General features: G+C 35.1%; 4 protein-coding genes across 6 annotated transcripts; 3 read left to right on the forward strand and 1 right to left on the reverse strand.

Annotated features, from left to right (window-relative positions):
• Positions 1–233: 233 nt before the first annotated feature.
• On the forward strand, positions 234–1,148 carry LOC137963343 (uncharacterized). Its single transcript, XM_068810479.1, has 2 exons — positions 234–557; positions 642–1,148. The coding sequence occupies exons 1-2, from the start codon at positions 234–236 to the stop codon at positions 1,146–1,148; spliced, it is 831 nt and encodes a 276-aa protein (XP_068666580.1).
• A 4,479-nt stretch (positions 1,149–5,627) lies between these two features.
• Positions 5,628–8,396, forward strand: LOC137962015 (RHOMBOID-like protein 13). 2 transcript variants are annotated; one of them, XR_011115105.1, is made up of 5 exons: positions 5,628–5,707; positions 5,834–6,006; positions 6,594–7,758; positions 7,850–8,160; positions 8,247–8,396. XR_011115105.1 is itself a non-coding variant. In XM_068808707.1 (3 exons), the coding sequence occupies exon 3, from the start codon at positions 6,903–6,905 to the stop codon at positions 7,716–7,718; it is 816 nt and encodes a 271-aa protein (XP_068664808.1). In that variant the 5' UTR covers positions 5,628–5,707; positions 5,834–6,006; positions 6,594–6,902; the 3' UTR covers positions 7,719–7,852. The 2 variants fall into 2 exon arrangements, 1 of the variants encoding a protein (XP_068664808.1); XM_068808707.1 differs by lacking the exon at positions 8,247–8,396 and having other exon boundaries at positions 6,594–7,852.
• Positions 8,397–8,929: 533 nt separating this feature from the next.
• LOC137962013 (protein ENHANCED DISEASE RESISTANCE 2-like) lies at positions 8,930–13,017 on the reverse strand. 2 transcript variants are annotated; one of them, XM_068808706.1, is made up of 3 exons: positions 12,659–13,017; positions 9,470–10,429; positions 8,930–9,345 (listed from the first exon to the last, which is right to left on the reverse strand). In XM_068808706.1, coding segments are annotated over exons 2-3 (945 nt in total). In that variant the 5' UTR covers positions 10,414–10,429; positions 12,659–13,017; the 3' UTR covers positions 8,930–9,344. The 2 variants fall into 2 exon arrangements, with proteins under 2 accessions (XP_068664807.1, XP_068664806.1); XM_068808705.1 differs by lacking the exon at positions 8,930–9,345 and having other exon boundaries at positions 9,466–10,429.
• A 345-nt stretch (positions 13,018–13,362) lies between these two features.
• LOC137962012 (electron transfer flavoprotein-ubiquinone oxidoreductase, mitochondrial) lies at positions 13,363–22,566 on the forward strand. The gene is made up of 18 exons (XM_068808704.1): positions 13,363–14,144; positions 14,980–15,056; positions 15,500–15,606; positions 16,905–16,986; positions 17,069–17,177; positions 17,997–18,043; positions 18,174–18,248; positions 18,333–18,449; positions 19,682–19,750; positions 19,862–19,954; positions 20,055–20,157; positions 20,591–20,715; positions 21,311–21,360; positions 21,453–21,519; positions 21,622–21,701; positions 21,828–21,956; positions 22,046–22,112; positions 22,218–22,566. The coding sequence occupies exons 1-18, from the start codon at positions 13,727–13,729 to the stop codon at positions 22,299–22,301; spliced, it is 1,899 nt and encodes a 632-aa protein (XP_068664805.1). The 5' UTR covers positions 13,363–13,726; the 3' UTR covers positions 22,302–22,566.
• The last annotated feature ends 113 nt before the right edge of the window (positions 22,567–22,679 follow it).

The following is a 22,679-nucleotide window of genomic DNA, read 5'->3' on the forward strand; positions in this document are numbered from 1 at the left end:
AGTTCACATCAGCAATTATATTAAAAAGAAAAAATTGGCTTATTAAGGACATATGGCTCCAACAACTATGTTGTGTGAATCAGTGATGCTCTTGTGGTAAGTTTCTTATCCTTTTTATGTATGAAGGCTTTAACTATGATGTGTGAAGTTTTTGGCTCTTTCGTAAGTTCTATGTTTCATTGTCTACTTGTTATGAGTTCTAGATAGCTGGAAGGAGGAAAGGTAAAGACATTATGGATAACACTACAAAGAGGTCATACGACACTTGGATGTCTGACGAAGACTGTAAAATGTTTGATTTGCTCATTGAGCAAGTCAATTTGGGTAACAAATTACCCAATGGAGTTTGGAAACAAGAAGTTTTCAACGATTGTGTCAGGATGTTCAATATGGACATAACGAACCAAAAAACAGTAGAACAGTTGAAAAACCGTGTGAGGACTTGGAAAAGAACGTATATGGTTGTGAGTATATGCCTAAACACTAGGGGCTTTGGCTGGGATCCAACAACCCAGAAAGTCACTACTAGTAAGACAGTGTGGCAAAACTACATAAAGGTTTGTAAATGTAACATAGAATATTATGTTTCTTACTTTATTAATCATACTTTTTAGTATTTTAAACGATAACTTTTCATGTAGATGCATAGAGAAGCCGACAAGTATAGGCGGGAAGGTTGTCTGCTCTATGAAAAATTGGCTATTGTGGTTGGAAACACTATAGCAGCAGGGAAAACGAGTCACACAAACGTGGAGTCAGATGATAACCTTTCGACTTTTGTAGAAGGGACAATGATTGATGACATTGATGAAGATGATGTAGTCAAGGAGATCCCAACACCCAACATTATAAAGTCTCCAAGTGATGCTCCTCCGAAAAGCAAAGCACCAAGCAATGATGGGGATAGAACATCTTCTACTCGGTGTAGGAAGAGATCCAAACCATTAGTTGAAAATGCTAACAGAATCGTTGATGCTATTGACAATATGTCATCAACCCTTAGAGACATCTTTACTCCCCCCATAGAACCTCCATGGTTCGAGGCATTACCTAACTTGTTCATAGAAGTCAAATATTATGTCATGGAGTTGCTCGACACCAAAGCTAAAAAGGATATGTTTATGAAGATGAAACCTGAAGATCAATAAAAATGGTTGATGACTAAATTCAATGCAATGTAATAGACTTATATAAATGTTGACAGTTTTAACCTATATTTACGAGACACATTTGGTTTTGTATAAATGACGTTGATTATTGAGTATTTCTGGTCAATTATGAATGTGTATTATTATTGAATGTGTTTGAACCATGTTTTCATTATTCAATGTCTAGTATTGCAGGTACCCATGGATAATCTAACAAATAGGGAGAAAATATGTATTTGTATTGCAACTTATACAGTTATACTTGTCCTTGTCCATTCATACTTAAACGATTGTAATAGGCAAGTACAACGTTCTTATCATATGGGTGGTCCACGATATTTAAATAAAGCATTAGAAAGATTGTCTATTAAAATTTGAAAAGTGTATAAGATGAATCAAATTATTTTTCTCAAGTTGGCTGGAATCTTGAAAAGTAGAGGACTTTTATCTATCGAAGAACAACTTGCATATTTTTGTATCATTGTTGGTCAACAACAATCTTATAATGTCACCTCAGAGATGTTTGAAAGATCAAATTGGACAATTAGTAAGTATTTTAACAAGCTGTTAAAAGCTATTATCAGAGTACAATCTGATTACATCAAGCGACCTTCAAAACGTACTCATTCAAAGATCTTGAGCAGTGATATCTATTGTCTATATTTTAAGGTAAATATGAAGTCGTTTGATGAATAATTTTCAATATATATAAAAATATATATTTGTATTAATGATTTTTTTTATTAAGATTGTATTGGTGTCATCGATGGTACTCATTTTAAAGCACATATCTCATTTGATCAACAAGCAAGATTCTGGAACAGGAAGGGTTTTGTCTCACAAAACGTAATGGCAACATGTACATTTGACATGCAATTCACATATATACTTGCTGGATGGGAGGGATCAACAACCGATTCACGTGTATTGAAGTCAACATTAACCAGACGAGATAAACTTATGTTCCTGAAGGTAAATATCGCTTCTCTCTATATAGTCTATTTAAATTTATATATATTTTTAGATTATAATAGATATATATTTTATTGTAGGCAAATATTATTTGGTAGATGCTGGATATGCAAATCTTCCTGGGTTCTTGGCTCCCTATCGAAGTACTCGTTATCACTTGCAAGAGTTTGGGAATAATACTCCTATGGATGAAAGAGAACACTCATATTTACGTAACACTATCGAGCGTACATTTGGGGATTTAAAAGCTCGTTTCAAGATATTAAAATATGCTCCTCCTTTTGATTTTGATGTCCAAGTTAACATTGTGATTGCCTGTTGTGTATTGCATGATTATATATGCATGGAAGATCACATGGATTTATTTGAAGATGATTCAAATGATGATTCTGGTGGAGAACCTTGTGAAGATAACAATGAAAGTCATATTGAAGACAATGATAGTAGTGATGGTGTTGAGGATGATGTGGATACTCAAAGAAATACTCAGAAAGAGTTTGCAGTACAATCTGCAAGAGCATCATATTATCGAGATGTTTTAGCAATTCAGATGTGGCAAAATTATTGACTATTATGTTATACTTTTGTATGAACAAATATATTTGTTTGTGTTGTACTTTTGTATGAACATATATATTTCTTTTATATTAAAAAGATGATTGAGTTATATTTGTATTGTTACGATATTTGTGTAGTATGCTATGTAGTACGATATTTGTATAATTATTTCATATTTAGATATTACAAAATTAAAATTTGATTACAATTTTATTAATATAAAAGTAAGCATTTGTTTAATTATTATATTTAATATATTACAGTCATATATAATATTAATATTAATTTAATTTTCTGATAGTCGGATATATCAAAATATTTTATTTAAAAAATAATCTATATTCACTTTACACCACACTTTCCGTTGCACACACTAACACAAACAAATACTTTACACTGCACTTTCCATTGTGCACACTAACACAAACAAGTACTTTACATTTCATCTCACTTTCCCCAAGGAAAGTACCTTTCATTTTATTTCATCTCCCTCCGAACTTACATTGTGCACTAAACCCCCCCCCCCCCCCCCCCCTTTATTTAATAATACGTAAAAATATATATTGTGCTATTTATAAAATAATTTATTTATTTATTTTTTGTTACTATATTAAATTAGTGATTTTTAATGTTAAAAGATATCTTATGTTATTAATAATTTTATTTATTTATTATATCCACTTCTATTTTTTTTTTACTTTATTTTTTTATAATTTATTACAGTCACAGGTAATTAGTATTAAAATATATTAATATACTAATTAATGAAATACTATATTAATTATTATTTTATTTGATAATAAACTGTAATTATTAATTAATACAATATAGTATTTAATTAATTAGTACATTAATATATGTTAATACTACATTAAATCACTTATTAGTGTAATAACCATGTTTATTTTGGTTAATTATCTGTTTAGGTATATGTTCTATTTAAGTATATAATAAAAAACTACTCATTCTCTTGTTTACATTATTTTGGTTAATTATCTGTTTAGGTATATGTTCTATTTAAGTATATAATAAAAAACTACTCATTCTTTTGTTTACATCATATTTTTCATTTTATTTCATCTCCCTCTAAACTTACATTGTGCACTAACCCCCCCTTATTTAATAATACGTAAAAATATATATTGTACTATTTATAAAATAATTTATTTATTTATTTATGTTACTATATTAAATTAGTGATTTTTAACGTTGAAAGATATCTTATGTTATTAATAAATTTATTTTTTTATTTATTATATCCGCTTCTATTATTTTTTTACTTTATTTCTTTATAATTTATTACAGTCACATGTAATTAATATTAAAATATATTAATATACAAATTAATGAAATACTATATTAATTATTATTTTATTTTATAATAAACTGTAATTATTAATCAATATAATATAGTATTTCATTAATTGGTATATTAATATATTTTAATACTACATTAAATCACTTATTAGTGTAATAACCATGTTTATTTTGGTTAATTATCTATTTTGGTATATGTTCTATTTAAGTATATAATAAAAAACTACTAATTCTCTTGTTTACATCATATTTTTCATTCTGGGGCACTAATACTAGAATATTTTTTCCAATGCACTTGAACTTGCGTACTCTAACACCCAAGGAAGAATTGAAATTGAACGAAATCAGTGCCTTGAATTTGAAGTCTAACTTCACTTCAACTTTAACGTAGACTAACACCCCCCTATATAACCAAGGTTTAGCGACGGGAGTGAATTGACCCTGATCTAACTTGGAAATTTGAGTGTGAGTCGATGGACTTCGATAATAACTAACAATCAATAAATCATTGACAAAAAAAAATATCAATAATTAACAAATATTTGAACCAAGTCATTATCTAACAATCAATCAACTTAGATGTTGAACCAAGTGGCAATTTAGAAGTCAATAGTAAGAAGTTGCAGGTGGGTTAGTGTATGGATGGTAGCGGGGGCAACTTTGAGGGGAGTGGGATTCGGTTTTAAGAAATCCAACTATGCCTCAAAATCCCATGTATAACTCCAACCTCATCTTTTAACCCCACCTCATAACCTTGTTTTTTATGGGGTTGCCTTTTTAACTATGTTTTGATTTGCAACTTAACCTCATCCTATAATAGTTTTAGTTTTCAATCTTTTTCCTAGCCTTCTTATAGTTGTTTATAATTGAAATCATAAAAAATATAAAATAAACATAAAAATATTCAACTAAAAAGATTTAAAGGTATATATGTTTCAAAACCCTAAGAGACAGGGATGGAAAAAACGTCTCCACCCCTAACTAATGCAGGGTTTTGAATTTTACCCCATCTCCGTATTTATCAAGTGGGTTGGGTGTGTTTCCCATTGTCATTCTTGGTGTAGCCTAGTTCTCATATAATTTACAAAAAAGTGAATCAATTTGTCATAGTCCATTTGAGTTCACAAAGAGAGAATTCAAGAAGCAAAAACTGCTATAATGGAAGGTGGTTTGGAGACATAAGCAATAGTGATGGAGGGAGTTGTAAAAAATGAAGAAAACACTATTATGGCAATAGTTCTTTACAGGCCAATAATCTTCACTAGTGAAATGAATTCTTCTCTAGGATGTCATCTTCCAATAGAAAGAGGAAAAGAAGTGAAACCTCTACTTCCTTTAGACTCACTCAGCTTATATGGTTGTTGTCACAATGTATCAATGATGTTGTGAAGCTATATCATCAGCTCAACTAGATAGAAATTTTCCTCTTCTAATCCAGCACCTCGATTGGCCTTAGATTCGTTATGCACCTCCTCTTTTATTTTGCTCAACAATGACAAAAGGGGGAGAAAACAATACATGTAAAAATGGAGCATCAGGAGCAATACTAATAGAGAAAAAAAACTAAGGAGTAAAATCATGTATATACACGCTCATGCACCCAAATTTATATGATCTTTGGGTGTTCATCAACTGAAAAAAAGGGAGAATGCTGATCTTAAGATTTCTAGTCTCAACATTCTATGTGCAACGGACCAGAGGTTCACCATAAGGTAAATGGCCTGTGCTGCCTATGACCCAAAGCCACAATTCCCAACTTTTTTAAATTTGGATTCTGGAATCGTCTTGATCAAGCCCTTCTTCGAGGGACGAGAGGATAATTTGGTATCAATGAACAGGAACTCTTGAAGGTGAAGATTGGAGACGCCAAAGAAGCAAGAATTGGAGGAATTCTTGAATTACAAGCTAGTTCAGCGCTCTTGCTGACAGTAAGTGCGAGTAAGACCCCAGATCCTTCTCTTGCGCGAACGACGAAGAACCCAAAATCTAGGGTAATGGGAATTCAGTAAAGGTGCGCAGTTCTCTCTTAAGGTGCTTTGGTTTTTTTCGTTCCTTAATTTTTTTTGGATCTTCGAAACAACCCTAGAAAGGCAAGCTCACTGCCTAATTTCTCTTGTAATTTTCCGAAGATCTGCAGTCTCGACGCATTTCTGGTATTTATCGAGTATATTGCGACTGCGTGAAGCATGTTTTGCGAAAGATACGCTTGGAAAAGAGAGTGAAATGTGAAATGCTAAATGACTAGGTGCTTGTTTGCATGGACATCCTCTCCTTTTCTGTTTTGTTTTGTTTTTGTATCAATCTGTCGATACACTAATCAGAAAACGGAAATGTGTGACTCTTTATTGAAACGTCTTGTAACTGCATATCTGAAATTCGTTGAAATGGTTTGTTGATACACCCCCCCCCACCTTTGGAAGTACGATCTACTTCCACTGTATTGTGGTTTTGTACTTTGGTGTCAGTTTTCTTAGAAGAATTTTGAGGTATGGGGTTTTTATTGGTGTCAGTTTTCTTAGAAGAATTTTGGGGTGTGGGGTGTGTTTAGCGATTTGAAAGAATCTGTGAATTTAACTATTGTGATATTGTTCTTTGCAGATCTGACTGAAAGGGAATGGTATATGATGCAATTAAACTTAGATGTCAATGGAAGCATTTATAGCTTTTGGTGGATTTTTAAGAAAATTTACTGAGTTTTGATCAATAAATAAGGAAGCTCTACTGCTGCAGTTAGTGTTGGATGTCTGGCATTAAGAAGTCATTGTGGAAGGGAGGTAAAATACTCGAGTTGTTTCTTTGATGGGATTCAATTGACAGAAGCCCGGGTTGGAACTAACCGTGCGACCTATTTAAGATTTTCAATTGTAAGCTGTTGCTTGCTTTAAAAAAATTGAAAGGAAAAAAAACATGGGGAAACCATTATTTGTTGAGATTGTACAAAAACCAGCAACCAGCTGCATCATAGGAATCTGCTGTGCAATTTGGTTCTACATACAGAAGAAAAACATTGCCTATGCTCATGTGGGATTAAGCTATGAAACCATTGTCCAGGGACATCTTTGGAGAATCATCACCTCAGCATTCACTCACATCAGTGTGCTTCATTTGGTTTTCAACATGAGTGCTCTTTGGAGTCTTGGTGTGATAGAGCAGTTAAGCCACATGGGTCTTGGAGTTGCATTCTATCTCGATTACACACTTATTTTGGTGGTATTATCTGGGTTGCTAGTTTTGGGGATTTATCATATTCTAATTCAGAAGTTCAAAATAGAGTATTTCCAAAGAGTTACAGCGGTTGGTTATTCATGTGTTGTATTTGGATGGATGACCATTCTTTCTGTTAAGCAGCCCTCCTCACAATTGGATCTCTTTGGATTTCTTTCTCTACCAATTAGTTTTGCTCCCTTTGAATCTCTCATCTTCACGTCCATAATTGTTCCACAAGCAAGGTTTATTGGTCATTTGTCTGGAATTGTTGTAGGGTATTCCATTGCATGGGGTTTAATACATGGGATGAACAATTATTGGGCAATTTCAATGCTTGGATGGATCGTTGTCGTGTTCTTGTTCAGTTTGAAGCATACAGGAGCTTTTGACTTCAGTTTCATTGAAATTGAGCCTGTTACTGATCCTTCACTTCCTACTGTGGGTGTTATTGCTACAGGAAATAGCAGAACTTTACAGATAAATGCCCTCCCATTTGAAGGGGCGGAACTTGTTTAGTTCTTAAATTAATCTTGTTCCATTCTTTTCTTAACACAAGGTTGACTTTCAAGAGATTTATCTTGCAGTGGTATGTTCTTATTGTGGATTCTCCATTTAGAACTTGACCAAATGACATTTCATATTTGAAGGTATTCTCCTTCTGTGATTCCATGGAGATCCCTGAACAGGGCCCTTTGTCGAAAAGGAGTTCGATTATGAATGGGCTGTCATACGGCAGAAACTCTGACTTCTATTTGAGAGACAAGGAAATTCCTCGAACCAACCATGTCATACCAACTTCCAAGCCACCCGTTTTTGTACTTCCTTTTCAGATTTTGGGTCATATGTATTTTGCCATCAGATAAAATAAATTTCTGTCTATATTTACCCGAGTCTCTTAGGTGAAACATGGAATCTCACCACTGTCAGTCAAAATTATTATTCTCCAGTAGATGTTCTGGTAAGCTCCTCTTGCCTTGTACTAGTTTCAGATTGTTCAGTCTGATTCTTGACCTGCATAGCTTATTCAAAATTATCATTCTCCAGGAATTCTGTTTCTTAAACATTCTTGATTGGTCTCACTAGATGTTCTGGTAAGCTCCTCTTGCCTTGTAATAGTTTCAGATTGTTCAATCTGATTCTTGACCTGCATACCTTATTCAAAATCATTGTTCTCCAGGAATTGTGTTTCATAAACATTCTTGATTGGTCTCACTAGATGTTCTTGTAAGCTCCTCTTGCCTTGTAATCAATCTGATTCTTGACCTGCATAGCTCATCTTTCCCACTTGAAATTTTCTTCTTGCTGTTCTTGTAGATATCATGTGAAGGAAATTACATCTAGGAGTCATGGCCATATATGGAAATATAATTAGGGCAACCCAAACCGAGCGTCTATTTTCATTGTATATTTAAAAATTATATATAAATTTAATTGATATATATATTATTATAACAATTTTTTTAGGATTTATATATTATTATAATATATATAATTTAATAATTTATTATTTTATTATAGTGGCTCAAATTAACGAATGTTACATGCTATGTAGTGTCTGTAATGCTCGGCTTTAACCTGTAAAACTCAACATAAGTGGTAATCCAATGGTGTCACGAATATGCTCCTTTGAGTGAAAGTACAAAACAAATATGCAAGTTTGAGGCAACTTGGAAGAAAACAACAAATGACTCTTAAACACCAAAGACTACTGCTACGTTTTGAAGAACTAAAAACAAGGAGGCAATATTCATATCAATTCAGGTCATCTGCGGAAAGAGAAGAATAATCAGCAGTCCCAATTCCCAAAAAGAGAAACAAATGTGACACAATAAGGACGAGAACTGTGACATTAAAGCAGGGACCCCAGCTACCAAGAAATCAGTAATATCTACGTTCTTGGCAGTCAGGCTAAAATAGAGCTAGGGGACAATATCCATATCAATTCAGGTCATGTAGGGAAAGAGAAGAATAATCTGCAGTTCCTACAATATGAATGTAGGTATCCCAATTCCCAAACAGGGTAACAAATGTGAAACAATAAGGACGAGAACTGTGACATTGAAGCGGAGACCCCAGCTACCCTGAAATCAGTGTATCTTCGTTCATGGTAGCCGGCTAAAATAGAACTGCAAAGCTAACCAATCTGCAGATGCCACAGTTTCAGAGGGTCAGTATTAGACAGTGTAAACATATGAAATCATCCTTGGTTCCAGACACTATAAAACGGAGACTAGAGGTGAGAAAATAGGTCATGAACCAACACTCACCACTTTTCTATGCCATCATTGTTCTGGCCTTCATGTATACCACCATTTACATGTACGGCGGCAGGCTGGGATCCATCTTGGCTACCTGTAAGTAGGTGGGAGAAACCTTGCCCAATTGACTTCCAAAGTCGTGTTGGTAAAGATGACTGAATATTTTCGGCATTTTCATCGCATGGTGGTGGTTCAATTGTCTTCGCAGAGGCAGGGTCCAGTTCTGAGAACCTCACAGCTCCAAGAATCCTCTCAGGTAGTTCTTGCTCAGTCTGGCTCTCGATGAGAAAAGCTAGGTCCACAGTCAGAGTTGTAATGTACCCAAATGCTAAATGAACAATTGCTTTTGCCATCATAGAAGATCCAATGTCCACATCAACTTCTATATAGTTCTCTCCAGTGAAATAATTGCAAGAAACGGCTCTTCCAAGTATACAGATGGCCTGCTCCCCTACTGCTTTTCTCACAATCCATGGCCCCTTCACTATGTTTGCTATCAATTTAAGCCTTGAATTTCGAAATGAATCATCCCCTTTCACAAATTGATCCATTAATGACCCTTCAGGGATAGGGTTGAGAGCCACAAAATATGCTATAGCACTATAGTTATCCTTATTGGGGAGTTGTAAATTGAAAGCCCAGATGAAAGGCTTATTGCCTGCAGCTAATTCGTCATCCATGGCTTTCTTCACACGGCTGTGTGGGTTGTTTAGTACCTCACAGATTTTTGCTGGACCTCTAATCCAGTCAAATCCTAGAGGCTTTAGGAGATACTCGCCTCCAGGAATTTTCACTTTGGTCGATAAATATTCAGGACCTCTGACCATAAATATATCTCCAGAGGGGGATGCCCAACCATTCGGGCAATTGTCTGGTTCAAGGAGAGGAACAGCACCCCCAGATTTCACTCTCTCTATCCAATCGTGCCCGCTGTTGGCATCAATATTAGCCATGCAGAAAATATCTGACCTGAAAAAAAAAATTATTATGCTGGTAAGAAAAATGAGTGACATCGTGCTAGTACATCAAATGACCCAGATTTTTCAAGTTAATGCATCAACATTTGTAATGAAGCTTGGAATCTACAGATTTTCTCTCTGTTTATTTATCAAGTTTGTACCATAATTAGGTAAGCAATATCATCTGCAAATGGGCGATTGAATTCCAGAAATTCATTTAGAAGTGAGACTCACTTTTCCTTGCTTGGCTAACATGTATTCGAAATGAAAACTTATCATAAAACACTAAAATAAAAATTGTTGAGATCAACCACAACTTGAGAAGCGGAATGACGATGATGCCCATATACCCCCAACAATCAAAAACTAAAACATAAAAACAACAACAAGCAATTGTATTCATGGAGTTAAGTGTGTAGCTAGAATTAAATCCAATAAGAATCCCCTTAATAAGATTATCCGAAGAAACCACATGTCCAGTACATTCAAAGGTTAAAAAAATTACTCTTATTCCACATGATCACGATTGAAGAATTATAAAAGGAACACCACCCAATGGCTAATAAAACAAGGCAAATCAATGTCCACAACCTGTTTTTATACTCAGAAATTCAAAGATTAGTTCTGTCTTTGGCTCGCACAGAAATTAAATGGCAAAGTTGTTACCTCAAATGTCCACAAATGTATGTATAACAGTAGTTTACACCTAAACTATTAACATTTTAGATACAAGTTGTGTAAAACACTAACCAATTAGAGTGCAGGTTAATAAGTCATGGATATTACTTTCTTATGCAAAGTCAGGAAACCATACCAGACAACTTAGAAATTTTAATGTCTAAGAAATTATTATTATTTCTAGGAAAGTTGATTATGCATGTAGACTAAACTCCATTCCTGTTGTAAAACTTGAACCCAAGACCTCACACTAGAACCCTTAATGTGGCCATCAAGCGAAAGGTCCAATCCACTGGATCTAACAATTCATGAGTAAAGGTATTCTTATTCCAAGAGAAAAAGGTCCATCCTTTATGTACATACCTAAGTTCCAAGCACAGAAAGTAGAGGCTGAAAATGATTTTCAGCTTTGGCATAAATCTTCAAGCATAGTGGAATTATTTTCTATTTTTAAATCAGAATCAAATAAGGCAACATATCTTACTGGCTAGTGCTCATGCAAAACATGAGTATGAGCACAAGTTGTTTGTCAAGTAAAAATATTAGCATACAGAAGACAAATTTCTTATAAATTGAAGTCCAGCATATCAAGTTGCCATTGTCAGTTTCTATTTGAGATGCTTAAAGTTTTCATATTAAATTTAACCCAACAAGACAACAAATAGTGATATTAGAAAAGTTTTAGTATTCTGTTGTTTCTCTTGGCAGGAATGGGAAAATATAAAATCAAAACAAACTAATATTCCAAACATTACAAGTACTGAATGAAGTTAATTAATAAATAAAAGGTGAAGATAGAATTTTCCATTCTAAGAGAAATCGACTCAACTATCTTACTAGCTCAAAGTCAAAACCAAAAGCTTAGATGATATTTCTGATCACCTGGACTTTCTTCAACTCTTACCAAGTGAAAAAGCTACCTTTTTTTGTATTTTACTAACTTTTAGCAAAAGACCCAAATAATAGTAGTATCATATAAATTTTATCATCAACATGACTATGATCATCCATGCAGACAAACTTTTGCCCGCTATGTAGTTCAGCTATCAGTTTCGAATTTATATTGCTAGTCGAAGGTGGTGCAAGCAACAGAAAGTTATACAGGAGAGGAAAAAAGCTAGTTTCCTTTAATTCATGCTGTATTCATATCTAAACAATTATATGAAGGCGAGTAACCAATGAACTGAACCAAACACACTCGCACACCACAATTGACAAAAGCTGTTGTATTTGGATTTTGTTAGATAAAAGCCCACAGACTAAAAATAGGAAAAACAGAAAAATCGCCTTCCAAGTTCCAACTCAAATCTTTCAGAGTACACCCAATGGTTCAGGCTAAATAAGCAGTTAAATAAACCATTATAACCCATCTAAGAAAAGAAAAGAAAACTCCGATCTCAAATGCAAAATCCACCATCGATTGATCAAAATACAATCTAAGATCTTTAATTCAGTCAAACAACCATAGTGAACAAAGCCATGAAAATGACAAAACAAGTCAAAGTCAAGAACGAGAAAGGAAGAGAAAGCTCCAAAATCGAGCAAAAACGGAGCTACGAACCTTCCTGCGAATTCGTCAGCTCGGTGCGTCCTTTCCTTGCAAAACCGGCCGTGAAAGGAGTCCCGATGAAGTAATAAACCAGAGATCGGAATGCAGACAAGTAACAAGCAAATCCGGATATTCCCCTTCTTTCAAAATCTCGGATCGCTCGGCTGGCAAGCTTTGCTGTACTTTTCTATTTCTTTCAAGAAAGCGAATGAGAGACGCATAGAGAAGGCGAAGTGTTTAGGAAGGGTGATTGCTCCATTTCTTTTAAAAAATAAGGAGAGAGAGAGAAAAAAAAAAAAAAAGAGAGAAAAATGTCAGAAATGGATTTGGGAGAGCCGTCAGGGGTGAAGGGGTGTGGAATTAGGACGGAAAGAAAGAGTTCGAGTGAGCGGAGCTCCGAGAAACAGGATTCCTGATTGGTCAGATGAAAATCTAAACCAGACCGAATGTCGACCCGGTGAAAGGTGGACTTCGGTCGCCGGGTTTAACATTTTTACGAAATAAATTAATAAATTTATCAATAAATATTTATAATTTGAAAACATAAATTTAATTTAATTTTTATTTTAAATATTTTTAAAAATAAAATAATTATATTTAAAAAAGGTAAGTGTTATATTCATTTTCTAGAAAATTATATTGATGAATAATATGAAATATAGTGTTACAATGGGATGACACATTTGATTAATTAATTTTTGATGCGTATGGGTCAGTCGAGGGAGGAGGTGACAGAGAAGGACGCCGCAAAGAATGGGATTTTTTCAATCTCACGCTACGTTTGCATTAATTAATCGAGAAAACTAGTTCTGGAGTTGGATTACTGCACGGAATCGAGGAGGACCAAGTACGTCTAAAAGTGGGGCAATTGAAGTCACAGCTCAGAAGGAACTTCAAATTATTGGAAATCTGGAATTGGAGTTCGTCGGTCAGAGGCTCCGAGCTCGACTGGAGTAAGGCGGAGTGGCAAACTTATACGTAGCACGTGTAAGTATAAATGAACGGTTGAATTTGCTGTCCTTTCACTTGGTCAGTGACGGAAGTTAGTTCTTTGCTCTCCAGCAATTCCCTGAAACAATCATGCATAGATTGTTCTCCGCATCACTCAAATCAATCAATTCAAAAGCCCCAACTTATAAGATCCCATTTTTAGTCCGACTTGCTTCGAGTATTTCATCTCTCCCTTCTAGTCATTTGAAAAATTCGACCTCTCCGATCATCTTTCCGCTAGTTCAATACAGTTCATGCCAATCCAGCTCTCGATATCGAAGTTTGTCAGGCGCGTATCAAAACATTATTGGGGTTTCTTCAATTTCTGGCTTTATCAGTGAAAAAAGAAGTTTCAGCAGCGAATCGGAGCGAGATTCCTTGAATTATGACGTTGTAATCGTGGGTGCCGGACCCGCTGGTCTAGCGGCAGCGATAAGGTTCAAGCAGTTGTGTCGGGAAAATAATGTCGACTTGTCGGTGTGTGTGGTTGAGAAAGGAGCTGAAGTGGGTAAGCTTCTGTGAATTGTTGTGGACTTCCTTGTGTTCTCTAGGTTTTGATCGGCGTGGTAACTGTTTTTCCGAATGAACTCTTAAATTTTGTCTCCTCTGTTTAATGTATGTTTCTGACATGAAGTGTCTGAGGAAGTTTCATTCACTATGGTGGTCTTACGTTTCATGTTTTTAGGGAGGCATAGTGTAAAAGTAAAAGATGAGAGTAACATGAACGACGTGTATAATTTTTCCTTTCGACTTAAACACGTCCCTGAAGAAGCTAATAAACATTAAACTGCATCATTTCGTGTGGAGAAACCTTTGGGTGTTAAAGCTGATGGCAAAGTAGAAAATAAGAATAGAATTCGTCCATGCATTAGGACAAGTGCATAAAATATAACTGCAATGTGAGGTTAGCTACATATTATAAGTAGAAATTTGTTAAAAAAATATGACTGGGACAAGTTGGAGAGGTCCCATCTGGTTCCTTGAAGAACCACTGGTTGCACTACCAAGCTCATTTTGGGAGCTCTTCTTTTAGAGTTTCCCCATCAAACATGGTGAATTTGAGATTGTGCATGAAAAAAAAAAAATCTTACTGCTTTCAAGTCTTACAGTTGAATAGCACTGGATTTAACAATTGTATTTTAGATGAAGTGGTTAGGGTAAATTCCTTCATGTCATTGCCGTGTGCATGCCTTTTGTAAGAATTGAAGCATCTATAGGATTCATAAATCTGTAGTAGATTGATCTTTTTTATCTTTTTTTTTTTTTTTACTTTTTTTCTGCTTGATTATCTAAATGTTAGTTTATTGCTTCTTATCTCATTTTGGGGTCATATGTTCTTATAGGTGCCCATATCATATCTGGGAATGTTTTTGAGCCCCGGGCATTGGATGAACTTCTCCCGAAGTGGAGACATGAGGGGGTAAACAGTTGAAACTGGATCACTTTTATGTTGTTTTGTTTGTTAATTTTTAGAATCAAGAAGTGTAGGAGAGAAAGAAATGAAAAAGATTTGGAGAGGAGGAGATGGGTCTAATGCCTAACTTGAAAATTGTTGAAACAAATTGACCCACATAGGATTAGCCAGAGCATGATCTAGTTGGTCCTTAACACATGCTAAACCACTTCTATCATTTGACCTAGTAAATCTTGTCCCACTAAATCCAAGATCCACTAGGCCCCCATTCCCCCAAGAACTATTTTCTCAGCCCTATTAGTGACGACATGAAAGTCACCGATAAACATTGATGGATCCTGAATTTAATTTGCTAATTGTCCTAAACATTTTATTTTATTTTTCAGTAATTCTGAAAATATTTGACTTATACTGATTCTTTTCCTATTCTTCTTCTTTGACACCTTTAGGCTCCAATTGATGTGCCTGTCTCCTCTGACAAATTCTGGTTGCTTACTAAAAACCGTTCATTCTCACTGCCATCCCCATTTGACAACAAAGGAAATTATGTGATAAGGTTTGTTCCTAAATCCTGATAATCAGATCTCTGGTTATAAAAATTGTTGGTGCGTATAACTGACAAGATTTTCCGAAGCTTATTTTGATTTCCCGAAACAAGAGATCGAAATCGATCTCTGATTTTCTGTTCGATACATAGATATAGAGGTTTAAAACAGAAATTACAATAATGCTCTTATAAGATACAAATTTACAATAATGCCCTTATATACGATAACAATAACAAGTCTCACCATTTTGTGGCTGCATGTGTATTTTCCATGTCTCAGGCTAGTTGTTTAATGATGCAAAAGTTGAATATGAGGGAGTAACCAATATTAGTTTGTGCTTGGAAATCCTGTGGTTAGTATTTGGGAAAGGGGCTTCCTTCTTCTTGCTAGTGATTTTGGGAGGAACTTATCCAATTTTAGCATGGTATAAGAGCAAATCTAAGCCAATTTGTTTCTGTTATGTGCACTATGTCTATTGTCTCCATAACCTGTGCATGTTCTGGTGAATATGGGTTTCATTCCCTATGTTTTGGATCTGGTTATCTATTTAGACCTAGATGTGCAAGGGAGTTTTGGTGGGTGAAGAAGTCCCCTCATATTGTGTCTGTACATGGACACTCTACATCTGAGGTTAACAGTCTAAGAATATGTTGTGGGTGAATAGTTGCATATCAGTTCCGGCTTGCAAGATCCAATGCTTATTGGTTGGAAGAAGTGTCTCTTTTTTTTTTTCTTTGACTGGCAGTGTCTTACTTTGGTTAGTCATTTTAGGAGGGACCAGACCATTTTCAACATACATTTGATGTCCAAATCCCAACTATTTTGATAAGTTGTTTCTTTATATGGTACTAGCAATGAAGAAGATCAAACATCATATGATCCCATCGACAGTCCTGTTGAGTACAGGGGCACCAATTGGTGTGATAAATGATCTACTGGATCTTAAAGAAAAGTTGGCCTTATAGTGTGTCATTGGGTTGATAGCTTGAATTCAAAGGGCTCTGTTATGCTTGCTCCAACAAAATAAGGCCTTGTTCTACTAATTATGATCATTTATAGGTTTTTATGTTCTCTAGCTGGTTCAACTACCTTCATTAGTAGTGCATGCTTTATTTTCCTCGGAGTTGGTCCTTTTTCTTAATTTTTTCTTACGTGTCATCAGCCAGTATTTGTCCTGTTCATTCAAACCATGGAGCCTGGTCATTTCAAAGATATCAATACATTTTCCTTGTTTTTTCTTACTTATCTTCTTTATCATACTACTCCATATAACTAAGCAATAAGCCTCACTATTAAAAAAATGCAGTTTAAGTCAGCTAGTTCGCTGGATGGGAACAAAAGCAGAGGAACTAGGTGCTGAGATCTACCCAGGATTTGCTGCTAGTGAGGTACAGCATTTGTTTGGCATATAGTAAACACCATCTGTTCAAGTATCTAGGGGATTGAGTTAAATTTGATTTACTTGGGCAGATCTTATATGATGCAGACGGCAAGGTTGTTGGCATTGGAACTAATGATATGGGCATTGCCAAAGATGGTACCAGAAAAGCAAATTATCAGCGTGGTGTGGAATTGAAAGGCAGGGATTCTTGACATCATCTCATAATCCTTTAGATTTTATGGCCTCTTTTAAATGAAAAGAGCTTATTATATTAGTCATTTCATTATCAATAAATTTTATAGGATATGGTTTATAGACTGTGTTTATTCTTATAGCACTTTATAATGATGGTACTATGAGAGCAGATCAAATTGGAGAAGCCATATCCATGTTTTAGCTGGAATGTCTAGTTGAAAGTGCACATAGAAATTGTATCTTGTAAACTGTGATGAACATAAATTTGCAAACTGACACTGGGGGTAAAAACCGGTGAATTGGAATTTTTACCTTGCATTTTGACAAGCCTAGGCCTTTTTTTACCATATAACCATTTGTGCTCTACATTTTGTTTGCTCGGCATACTGGACTTGATTCTGCCTATTGCTTTAAAACTCAACATATTCATATCATGTTGTTAATATCTTGTCACCTTCAATGGCTTTTATCACTGTTATTTCCATACTCAATTACCTTTTTAGCTTCATTCTTTTGTTCTCAAGTTGGTGATGTGGATTGTATATCAATTTATAGTCACATGATATTTAGAGCATTAAGCAGCATTTTGAAACATTTTCTTAAGCTTTTTGTATGTCCTTCATTGATAATTAATAACTGACCATATATCATTTAGACAACAATGATATGATACTTCAATTTCTTTGAGGGAGATGTTTATGGAAACAATAGCTTTACTAATCATTCCTCAGTTTAGTGACTGTTATTTATGTCTGCTCATTACTTGTTGAGAATCAACTCTTCTTTCCGCTGCGCTAGATTGACTTTGATAAAATGTTGCAGGGCATCTGACACTTCTGGCTGAAGGGTGCCGAGGTTCACTATCAGAGGTTTACTGATCTGGATAAGATAGTTCAAGCTCCTTTTTCTCTAATTTATGTATAAAATGCATATAAAAAATGAGATTGGTTTTGTTAAATTTGTTAACCAAAAGAACCTCCCTTGGTTTTGTGTTTCTAGAAAATAATTAAAGATCATAAACTGCGAGAGGAGGGGAATGGGCAGCATCAAACATATGCTTTGGGCATAAAAGAGGTTATGCAAGAATTTTCTGTCTTTTTAGTCTTTTCATAGTCAAATATACATTTTGAATTTTTTTTACCTTGTTTATGGATGTAGGTATGGGAAGTTGAGGAAGGAAAGCATAAACCAGGAACTGTGATTCACACATTAGGTTGGCCATTGGATGGTAAAACATATGGGGGTTCATTTCTGTATCACTTAAACAATAGACAGGTATTTCAGAATTTTTAGTCAGTTACTTCTATAACTAGTTTTAAGCAGTAATTTCTGTTTCTTAAATAATGAACTGTGATAGTCATAAAAGAGTAGACCATTTCTAAATGTGCATTTAGGGCCTGGAAACTTCTCTTTCATTATTTTCGTTGACAAACATTAAGGTGGTTTTCTTGGATGCAATTACAACATAAACAAGACTGAACCTGGATAGTGAAACACTCACGAGTTTTGTATGCAGAATATTGGTTTCTTGCCTTGAGGATGAAAGCTGTAGCAATGTTCCTAAATAGTATAGAATCTTTTCGGAAGTATGACATATCTCTTCAATGTATCATTAGAAAAGATGAGTTTTAATGTGAGGACATCTCAAAATTTTTAAAAGTGAGCGCAGTTCCTTCTCAAAATGACTAGCTACTTAAGAGCCATATTGCTCAACCTTATAGACCAACTATTTTCTTAACATTTATCTCTGTGTAACTACCACTAACATTCGAATCACATTTAGGCTTATTACATATTGATAATGGGCCTGGAGATGTGGCAACACAAACAAGGACAAACTCAACAGGCTACAAATTAGGCCCAGGTCTAGGTGGACGTCTTACTCTGATACCATGCTAAGATTGAGCCTAGTTGCATCATAAAATGACTAACTACTTAGGAGACCTAAGGCCGTTTGGTCTAGTGGTATTCTCTTTACATCAGGTGCGTCAGGTTGCGAGTTCGAATCGCGCTATGCCCCTCTCAAAAAAAAAAAAAAAAACTTAGGAGACCTATTGTTCAACCTTATAAATCAATTATTCTTCTTAGCATCATCTATGTGGGATTATTCCCACTAACAAATAGAATGACAAATATTTTATGAAACATCATCTGCCATTCCTTCTAATAGATAAATAATTGAATTTACTTTTTCTTGAATTTATATTGATAAAAGTCCTAAAAAAAATCAAAACATTTAGCAGTTCTAAGAAAATATGATGAGTGAGAATTCACTAGAGGAAGAACTGTGACAATTTTGTACACGAAGCCAAATACAAATAAACAAGAGTTTTCCAAGAATTTTTTTGTATGAATGGTTATATGATATGACCCTTTTCATTTTTCTGTCATGCTTAGAGGCATTCAACCTCTCCCTAAAGCTGCTTTTCTTCATGATCATTCCTTGTCGTACAAACCCGTGATTTGATGTGCTGACAGATGAAGGTGCCATTTGATTGACTCTCCAGGTTGCTGTTGGACTGGTGGTTGCGTTGAATTATCAGAATCCCTACTTGAGCCCATATGATGAATTTCAGGTAATAAATCCTTAGTACATGTTCTTTTACATGCCATAACAGCTTATATACTAGTTTTTAAGTCCTTAAGTAACCACATCATTCCTCCTAATTATCTGTAGTATTCCCTAGAAATTGAAGCAACATCCCTCCATCAAGCCTCTTTTAGAAGGTGGAACGGTTCTTCAATATGGAGCCCGCACTTTAAATGAAGGAGGTTTTCAGGTATTTCGAAAGCCTGTAGACATCAGCATCAGATACAAGCTTCATCTTTTGCTATCTTAGATCTTATGTAGTTACTGATACCCTATCAGTTTGGTTTCAGTCTATTCCATATCCTGTTTTCCCTGGGGGAGCTATTATTGGATGTTCAGCAGGTTTTTTAAATGTCCCAAAGATAAAAGGAACACATACTGCCATGAAATCAGGTACAACTCCTTTCCCTCTTCTTCATTCCTTTCTCACAAAGGAGGTATGCTTTGAATTCTATAAATTTGCACTTTGTTGCCAGTATTAGTCATTCATCCTTCATCATCATAAACTTCATATCCTTGTACTGTATTCGCTTTCCAACAAATAATTCCTGTGCCTCAGAAAGTGGGGTTCTGTGCAATGCCATCTTGAGATGCTTGTTACCTTTCAACAATAATTACTGATACATTTTGTCATTGAATTATTTCTACCAAATAAATCCCTGTAATATCTTTACATAGATTATTGACTTGTAGAATATATTCCTTATCCTACCTTTTCTTTATCATGACTTCTATAGACTTCAATAATCATCATTAATAATCAGCTTTATTTTTTTTTAAAGTTCTATCATCAGCTTTATTAATCTATACGCACCATTTACTGCAGGAATGCTTGCTGCAGAGGCTGCATTTAGTGCATTGAAGGAAGGAGCTGGAATGGAAACATACTGGACTAATTTGAAGAAATCATGGATTTGGGAAGAACTTTATAAAGCTCGAAATTACCGGCCGGTTGGTTACATCTTTAAACTGTCACTTGTTCCATAGATGGATGGAAGTGGAGAGAATGACTTGGAGTTGGCTGAGGACAGCAGAATGGAGGAAAATGCATGTTGTTAAACCCTAGATGGTTGGCATTGTTTTCATGAATATTGATTACACACGCGCACTCCCCCTTTACCCTCTAGTGAGACTTGAATTCGAGATCTCATTCTTGGAACCCTCCTATGTGATCACTGAACCGAAGGCCCAATTCAATGGTTTGCCTTTTCTAGTTCCTGTATTACCATATTTTTCAAAACAAAACAGTTTTAATCATAGAAACTTGTTTTAACTTTTTTTTTTTTTGCTTGAATCTTGAGTTACCATTGTTTTGGAATTCAGAGTCTCTTGTTGTGCCCTGGGTTTTAATTTCATCATCACCACCACCACCACCACCACCACCACCACCACGGCCTTGTCCCAACCATGTTAGAATTAGCTACATGAATCCTCCTCCATTCATTCCTCACCCTTCAAAGGCTAGTTTGGCTTTCATCAAGTCTGACATCTCTCCTAGTGTTCGTACTTGATTATATGTGTTTATCACTGTCTTTCTTCTATTTAGGCATTTGAGCATGGACTATTTCCTGGTTTGGCTTTCTCTGCTCTGGAACAGTAAGGATCCCTACCAAATATTTTATATTTTATCTCATGTGAAAATGTTTAACAGTTGAATTTTAAATTTTTGACATTCTTTGGTATTGCAGCTATGTTTTGAAGGGACGATCACCTCTAACTTTGAAGCATGGGAAGCCTGATAATGAAGCAACAGATGTGAGGCTAAGTTCAATTAAAAGAAAAAGAGCATTACTTTGTTGCGTTTTGAAACTAATAATGCAGCTGAAACCAAGTTCCTAATGTCATGTATATCTACAGAGAGCAAGTTCTCATACCCCAATTCAGTACCCAAAGCCTGATGGGTTGGTGTCCTTCGATGTACCTACGTCGTTGTATAGGTTAGATTGAATCTTTTGCATGATTTATAAATTGATCTGAAAGCTTGGTATTTCAATTATCATGTTTCCATCCATATGTATTTTTACTATCCTCTTATCCCCCCTGTTTTTTTTTTGGTTGGCCAGGAGCAATACAAATCATGAACATGACCAACCGGCTCATCTTCGTCTAAGGAACCCCGCAGTTCCTGAACTTATAAATTTGCCACAATATGCAGGACCTGAGACTAGATATTGCCCTGCACGTGTATACGAGTAAATACTACCTTCTCTTAATATTCTACTTTATGGCTTTCTCTTGAGAAAATGATCTGATATTTCTTCCCTAATTGCACTAAAATTAGGTATGTCCCAGATGATGAAGGATCCCTTAAGCTACATATTAATGCTCAAAATTGTCTTCACTGCAAGGTATTCCCTACTTGTGTTGTTCTAAATGAGGCATTCCCTTTCCGTTTTTCCTTCGATGAATGAAGCGGTAGTGGAGATTTTAAGAGACTAATTAAAAAATTCCAGGCTTGTGATATCAAAGACCCAAAACAGAATATAGAGTGGACGGTGCCAGAAGGAGGTGGTGGTCCTGGTTATTCAGTCATGTAGATGTTTTTCTTTGTCAATAAAGTGCTGGCATCAGTTTCAATAGCTTCAAACAGGAGCGTTCTAAATGGCACAGCTGAGGAAGAACGTCGCAGTACAGAGAAAATGAAAAGCAACAGCATTCCCCTCCCATCAAAATTCAAAGGCATCCATTTTTATGCAGATTAGAAGTTCTACCTTCAACCGTTGTTGAATTGAAGCTCTCTGGTTTTTACAACGTTGAGCTATAAATCTATATATACTTATTGTGAGATTAATTAATTTTGGATTAAATTTAATTTTAAAAAAGAGAAAAAAACGGTCTAAAATTTGGACAAAAATTAACAAATAAATCGGTTTCGACCTAAGTTTAGTTGAATCTTATGTTATTTCAAATATTTG

The sequence above is a fragment of the Aristolochia californica genome, unplaced genomic scaffold (genome assembly GCF_029961685.1).
Source record: "Aristolochia californica isolate CCGP_79_NKW_82.1479 unplaced genomic scaffold, dmAriCali1.0.hap1 SCAF_4, whole genome shotgun sequence".
NCBI classification, from domain to species: domain Eukaryota; kingdom Viridiplantae; phylum Streptophyta; class Magnoliopsida; order Piperales; family Aristolochiaceae; genus Aristolochia; species Aristolochia californica.

Bases quoted from the DNA above. Each gene is read 5' to 3' on its own strand.
- LOC137963343 (XM_068810479.1), top strand. From the start codon at position 234: ATGGATAACACTACAAAGAGGTCATACGACACTTGGATGTCTGACGAA. The intron at 558-641 runs GTTTGTAAATGT...CTTTTCATGTAG, and splicing joins TGTGGCAAAACTACATAAAG to ATGCATAGAGAAGCCGACAA.
- LOC137962015 (XM_068808707.1), top strand. From the start codon at position 6,903: ATGGGGAAACCATTATTTGTTGAGATTGTACAAAAACCAGCAACCAGC.
- LOC137962013 (XM_068808705.1), bottom strand. From the start codon at position 10,413: ATGGCTAATATTGATGCCAACAGCGGGCACGATTGGATAGAGAGAGTG.
- LOC137962012 (XM_068808704.1), top strand. From the start codon at position 13,727: ATGCATAGATTGTTCTCCGCATCACTCAAATCAATCAATTCAAAAGCC. The intron at 18,044-18,173 runs GTTTACTGATCT...TTGTGTTTCTAG, and splicing joins GCCGAGGTTCACTATCAGAG to AAAATAATTAAAGATCATAA. The intron at 21,702-21,827 runs GTTAGATTGAAT...TTGGTTGGCCAG, and splicing joins GTACCTACGTCGTTGTATAG to GAGCAATACAAATCATGAAC.